The sequence below is a fragment of the Mizuhopecten yessoensis genome, unplaced genomic scaffold (assembly GCF_002113885.1).
Source record: "Mizuhopecten yessoensis strain PY_sf001 unplaced genomic scaffold, ASM211388v2 scaffold10809, whole genome shotgun sequence".
Taxonomy (NCBI): domain Eukaryota; kingdom Metazoa; phylum Mollusca; class Bivalvia; order Pectinida; family Pectinidae; genus Mizuhopecten; species Mizuhopecten yessoensis.
This window is the reverse complement of record NW_018408732.1, coordinates 480581-488044: the sequence shown is the minus strand read 5'-3', so window position 1 is coordinate 488044 and position 7464 is coordinate 480581. Positions and strand designations below refer to the sequence as shown.

Genomic DNA, 7464 nt, shown 5'->3' with positions numbered 1-7464 from the left:
ATATAGTTTATATAGGGAAATAACACTTTTCGGTATATATTTTATCCATTTTCAGCAGAAAATTGCTCAAACTTAGTCAGAATCATCTTGGGTAAATGAGAGTTTTACTTTGTAAAATTAGGATTCCTGCCCCATCCCCAGGGGCTAGGGCGGGGCCCCAAAGGGAACATTTACCAATATTTTCAAATTCTTATCCATTGATGACATGACAAGTATTGTATTTCACTTAGTTTACATGCTGATTTCCACATCACATCTAAACAATAAAATAAAGCTACCAGTATCTATGATATAACTCAGGTGACCGCTAAGGCCCTTGGGCCTCTTGTTGAATTTTGTTAACACCATTTCTTATGTTCCCCTTGGTCCCCTTGTTAGAAATACACCTGGCCCTCATAAGAATTCATCCTTTATTGTCACCACTTCTAAGTATGTAAGAATTATAAATTGTTCCTATGAGTACATTGTTATGTAGCGTGGCAGCCTGACTTTCCTGCTATGTGGGGACCGGGGATTGGTACACTGTATGGAGCTGGTTTTCCAGAGTGGTTTCCGATCCTCACGACTCTTTAGGAACAAGTTCTTCATCTGGGATTATCTAGGTAAGTCTTGTGATTACCTAGAAACGTCATGTTGTTATCATGGAGAGTCTTATTCTTAGGTAGGTCACATGATTGTCTAGTTATATAATTAGGTGATGTGATGGTCGGGAGAGGTCACATTATTGTCTAGGTAAGTCATATTTCCTGGAATTGTCAAAGTCAGTCATGGGATTGTTACTGTTCCTATTTTGATATTGAATACTCCTTTGGCCACAAGTACATTGTTACATTGATATAACAGTCTAAATAGATGCTGTATGAAGTATGTAGTGTGATAATCTTGTTTGAACATTGAACAGTAGAACATTCACTTTTCATAAAGCACATTAGATGTTAATGCTACTAAAGTATTAGCCCTGCTATCTGGAAACAGGAAAAGCCTGTTATCATTGACGGCGTGACTGACCTGAACTGTTGTCTGTATTACATTGACACCGTGACTGATTTGACCTGAACTGTTGTCTGTATTACATTGACACTGTGATTGACCTGAACTGTTGTCTGTATTACATTGACACTGTGATTGACCTGAACTGTTGTCTGTATTACAATGACACCGTGACTGATTTGACCTGAACTGTTGTCTGTATTACATTGACACTGTGATTGACCTGAACTGTTGTCTGTATTACATTGACACCGTGACTGATTTGACCTGAACTGTTGTCTGTATTACATTGACACTGTGATTGACCTGAACTGTTGTCTGTATTACATTGACACCGTGACTGATTTGACCTGAACTGTTGTCTGTATTACATTGACACTGTGATTGACCTGAACTGTTGTCTGTATTACATTGACACCGTGACTGATTTGACCTGAACTGTTGTCTGTATTACATTGACACTGTGATTGACCTGAACTGTTGTCTGTATTACATTGACACCGTGACTGATTTGACCTGAACTGTTGTCTGTATTACATTGACACTGTGATTGACCTGAACTGTTGTCTGTATTACATTGACACCGTGACTGATTTGACCTGAACTGTTGTCTGTATTACATTGACACTGTGATTGACCTGAACTGTTGTCTGTATTACATTGACACCGTGACTGATTTGACCTGAACTGTTGTCTGTATTACATTGACACTGTGATTGACCTGAACTGTTGTCTGTATTACATTGACACCGTGACTGATTTGACCTGAACTGTTGTCTGTATTACATTGACACTGTGATTGACCTGAACTGTTGTCTGTATTACATTGACACCGTGACTGATTTGACCTGAACTGTTGTCTGTATTACATTGACACTGTGATTGACCTGAACTGTTGTCTGTATTACATTGACACCGTGACTGATTTGACCTGAACTGTTGTCTGTATTACATTGACACTGTGATTGACCTGAACTGTTGTCTGTATTACATTGACACCGTGACTGATTTGACCTGAACTGTTGTCTGTATTACATTGACACTGTGATTGACCTGAACTGTTGTCTGTATTACATTGACACCGTGACTGATTTGACCTGAACTGTTGTCTGTATTACATTGACACTGTGATTGACCTGAACTGTTGTCTGTATTACATTGACACCGTGACTGATTTGACCTGAACTGTTGTCTGTATTACATTGACACTGTGATTGACCTGAACTGTTGTCTGTATTACATTGACACCGTGACTGATTTGACCTGAACTGTTGTCTGTATTACATTGACACTGTGATTGACCTGAACTGTTGTCTGTATTACATTGACACCGTGACTGATTTGACCTGAACTGTTGTCTGTATTACATTGACACTGTGATTGACCTGAACTGTTGTCTGTATTACATTGACACCGTGACTGATTTGACCTGAACTGTTGTCTGTATTACATTGACACTGTGATTGACCTGAACTGTTGTCTGTATTACATTGACACCGTGACTGATTTGACCTGAACTGTTGTCTGTATTACATTGACACTGTGATTGACCTGAACTGTTGTCTGTATTACATTGACACCGTGACTGATTTGACCTGAACTGTTGTCTGTATTACATTGACACTGTGATTGACCTGAACTGTTGTCTGTATTACATTGACACCGTGACTGATTTGACCTGAACTGTTGTCTGTATTACATTGACACTGTGATTGACCTGAACTGTTGTCTGTATTACATTGACACCGTGACTGATTTGACCTGAACTGTTGTCTGTATTACATTGACACTGTGATTGACCTGAACTGTTGTCTGTATTACATTGACACCGTGACTGATTTGACCTGAACTGTTGTCTGTATTACATTGACACTGTGATTGACCTGAACTGTTGTCTGTATTACATTGACACCGTGACTGATTTGACCTGAACTGTTGTCTGTATTACATTGACACTGTGATTGACCTGAACTGTTGTCTGTATTACATTGACACCGTGACTGATTTGACCTGAACTGTTGTCTGTATTACATTGACACTGTGATTGACCTGAACTGTTGTCTGTATTACATTGACACCGTGACTGATTTGACCTGAACTGTTGTCTGTATTACATTGACACAGTGACTGATTTGACCTGAACTGTTGTCTGTATTACATTGACACAGTGACTGATTTGACCTGAACTGTTGTCTGTACTACATTGACACTGTGACTGATTTGACCTGAACTGTTGTCTGTACTACATTGACACAGTGACTGATTTGACCTGAACTGTTGTCTGTATTACAGAGAAGGTGAAGGGCCACTTTGAGTGTGTATTAAGTGGAGAAGTGAGACGCCCAATGTCAGAGGGAGCCAAAGCTGGCTACTGGCTCTTCTGTAACATCCTTAGTAAGATCAACAGTGCTGCAGAGACTGTGGGCAAGGATGGAAAGTTCCAGATCTTTGTTTGTGTGGGCATCAGGTGAGCATATGTCTGTTAATAATAACCAACGTTAGATATCCCATCAGAAAGATTTTTGTTTGTTTGTAAAAAGACAAAAGAGACATTGAAAACGCAACAATAAGCATGATAGTTATTTCAGATAAATTTACCCAGAACAAAGCAGAAAAATGGTTTACCAGATGTGTACTTAGAGATGAAAATGGTCTTTTAAAACTTTCAATGTAAGCTTGTTGAATAACTGTTTATATCCATGAGGCTATGTCTGCTGCAGACTGTTTTGACCATAGATATACTTCCTTTCATCTAAATGACAATTAACTTTGGTCTCATATCATATTGACAAGATGTCACATTTTAGAAGTTCAGCATTCATTATACTGAAAATTGTTAACCTTGGTAAAATGTGCTTCCTTGTCAGGATTAGGACAAATGTAGTTCTCAAACAGGAAGTGGCTAAGTGGGATCATGTAAGGCACATTCTGCAGAAGTGTTCCACATGGAATATATGTGTACTGTATATAGACAGGTGGGGTTTGGTTCAGTTTGTATTTGCTTTACATCCTGTTAATAGCTACGGTCATTTAAGGATGAAGTAGGTTTCGGTGGTGGAGGAAAACAGGAGTACCTTTAGAAAAAAATTGCAACCAGGACCTAGAGATAGCCCCATGTAGGCCTCAAACCCACCACTAAGTGGAGAAGGGGTAGTAATATTAATTCAAGTATTCAGTATGCTGAGTCTTGTAAGTCAACATGCTTTTGTCCTCCACAGGGACCATGTGATACAGAAAATGCTTCCTCTGATTGCCAACACACCAGTGACAGCCACTATGTTTGAAGAACACTCATTCTTCCGTGATCCTAGCCTGACCAACTACCTCGTACACATCCTGGGCACGCTGGACGAGTTCCACATTGTACTGGAGGCGTCACTTTTACGTGGATTAAACATTTAACACTGGAGACACCATCCTTACATGGACTGGTTAAACCTTACATGGACTGGTTTAACCTTACATGGACTGGTTAAACTTTACATGGACTGGTTTAACCTTACATGGACTGGTTTAACCTTACATGGACTGGTTTAAACTGGAGTAAGTCAACAAGAAGATTGTATAGTCATCACTAAGAAACATGGTCCAAACTTTAAAGGATTATCAACTTAGGGTTTGATCTATTCTAGTCCAACTTTCTTAAATGAAATCTAAGTGGAAGTGATTAGGTAGCCATACAGCAGATATTTACTACAGTTATACTACAGAGCCTTCAACCACTACAGCTATACTACAGAGCCTTAAATCACTACAGCTATACTACAGCTATACTACAGAGCCTTCAACCACTACAGCTATACTACAGAGCCTTAAACCACTACAGCTATACTACAGCTATACTACAGAGCCTTAAACCACTACAGCTATACTACAGAGCATTCAATCACTACAGATATACTACAGCTATACTACAGAGCCTTCAATCACTACAGCTATACTACAGAGCCTTCAACCACTACAGCTATACTACAGAGCCTTAAACCACTACAGCTATACTACAGAGCCTTCAATAACTACAGCTATACTACAGCTATACTACAGCTATACTACAGAGCCTTCAATCACTACAGCTATACTACAGAGCTTTCAACCACTACAGCTACCTACAGAGCCTTCAACCACTACAGCTATACTACAGAGCCTTCAATCACTACAGCTATACTACAGAGCCTCCAACCACTACAGCTATACTACAGATATACTACAGAGCCTTCAACCACGACAGCTATACTACATAGCCTTCAACCACTACAGCTATACAACAGCTATACTACAGAGCCTTCAACCACTCCAGCTATACTACAGAGCCTTCAATAACTACAGCTATAGTACAGCTATACTACAGAGCCTTCAATAACTACAGCTATAGTACAGCTATACTACAGCTATACTAGAGAGCCTTCAACCACTACAGCTATTCTACAGAGCCTTCAACCACTACAGATATACTACAGAGCCTTCAACCACTCCAGCTATACTACAGAGCCTTCAAACACTACAGCTATACTACAGAGCTTTCAACCACTACAGCTACCTTCAGAGCCTTCAACCACTACAGCTAGACTACAGAGTCTTAAACCACTACAGCTATACTACAGATATACTACAGAGCCTTCAACCACTCCAGCTATACTACAGAGCCTTCAATAACTACAGCTATAGTACAGCTATACTACAGAGCCTTCATCCACTACAGCTATACTACAGAGCCGTCAATCACTACAGCTATACTACAGATATACTACAGAGCCTTCAACCACTCCAGCTATACTACAGAGCCTTCAACCACTCCAGCTATACTACAGAGCCTTCAACCACTACAGCTATACTACAGAGTCTTAAACCACTACAGCTATACTACAGCTATACTACAGAGTCTTCAACCACTACAGCTATATATACTACAGGACCTATATCTAGCTTTACTTGGGCCTAAAAGAAATAAGTTGATGTTTAGCATATTCTTTATTGACCATTTTATATATATGACACTGCAATGTTAGTTGGGAAATCCCAAAAGCACATGTCAATTTTAAATGTCATTCATGTCGACATTTGGTATCTGCCATCCGACGTTACTTTCCCACATCTGAAGAGTGAAGTAAGATTATATTGATCATAACACCAGAGAAAAGTTAACAACAAGTTATCCAACAGGTGTTTGATTCTAGATACCTATCCAACAGGTGTTTGATTCTAGATCCCTATCAGACAGGTGTTTGATTCTAGATACCTATCCAACAGATGTGTGATTCTAGATACCTATCCAACAGGTGTTTGATTCTAGATACCTACCCAACAGGTGTTTGATTCTAGATACCTATCCAACAGATGTGTGATTCTAGATACCTATCCAACAGGTGTTTGATTCTAGATAACTATCCAACAGGTGTTTGATTCTAGATACCTACCCAACAGGTGTTTGATTCTAGATACCTATCCAACAGATGTGTGATTCTAGATACCTATCCAACAGGTGTTTGTACCTATCCAACAGGTGTTTGATTCTAGATAACTATCCAACAGGTGTTTGATTCTAGATACCTATCAGACAGGTGTTGATTCTAGATACCTATCCAACAGGTGTTTGATTCTAGATACCTGTTAAATTATGTAGTTTGAAGAATAGGACAGAATCAGCAAAATTATGTTAATCCAGTCTACACAGTGTGGTGTGCCATTATCTGGGGCCTGTTTGTTTATGTGGAACAACTGGTTCGTCCGTTTTTAAATGAAACAATTTCGGGTATAAATCCTGGCGGACCTGCAAATGTTATTGCAAGGCTTTGTCAAGGCTCGCCTGAAAGCAGCATCAGATTACTAGGTCTGACCTTATTTAATAAATAAACAACTGTGGTCCGACCGGTTCAACTGTTTAAACGAAAACGGCCCAGGTCAGTGGTTTTTGGCACAAATTTCCCTTTTTTCTGTGTAAATCCAGCTTATTCACAGTATTGCAAATTTTAGCTGAAAATAGGCTGCTTAACTAAAGAGGCTAAGCTCTTCTTGTTTTTGATAAACAGTTAACTAAAATAAGTGTTTTGCTGTGAAATGTGAGTTAGGAGCAGTGTTTTTCAGTGAAGTATATTTCTGGCAGTATTGTTTTGTTTATTTTATTTCGATGGCTGAGGGACCTGGATAACAATTTGTATTAGGACATAAATCAAAAGATATCAGGGGTCTTCAATGATTATTTCTTACTTAATGTTACTAAAAGTTACTAAATGTTACTAAAAGCAAGTGAGCTTTACTTTGATAACTAAAGCAAAGGACTAAATAGTTAACAGAACATATCAATTACAAACAGTTCTTTATAGCGGACAGGTACGATATCACATGTGTCATTAGGTAGAATCGCTACAGTAATAGTACTTGTTGCTACACTGAGAACTTCCTGTGTTACTATGATGTTGGAATCGGAACAAATATACTGGCAGGAGGTGGTGGAGTTAAATGTTGGATTTTTTTTGA

General features: G+C 39.0%; 1 protein-coding gene across 7 annotated transcripts in view; it reads left to right on the top strand.

Annotated features, from left to right (window-relative positions):
- Positions 1–4944, top strand: part of LOC110462582 (DENN domain-containing protein 5B-like) — a 41762-nt gene extending 36818 nt beyond the window's left edge. For all 7 annotated transcript variants that reach the window (XM_021516586.1, XM_021516587.1, XM_021516591.1 and 4 more), the window contains 3 exons: positions 476–602; positions 3283–3457; positions 4209–4944. In XM_021516586.1, the coding sequence (XP_021372261.1) occupies positions 476–602; positions 3283–3457; positions 4209–4392 (486 nt within the window). In that variant the 3' untranslated portion in view covers positions 4393–4944. The remainder of the gene's footprint in view (positions 1–475; positions 603–3282; positions 3458–4208) is intronic.
- Positions 4945–7464: the final 2520 nt, after the last annotated feature.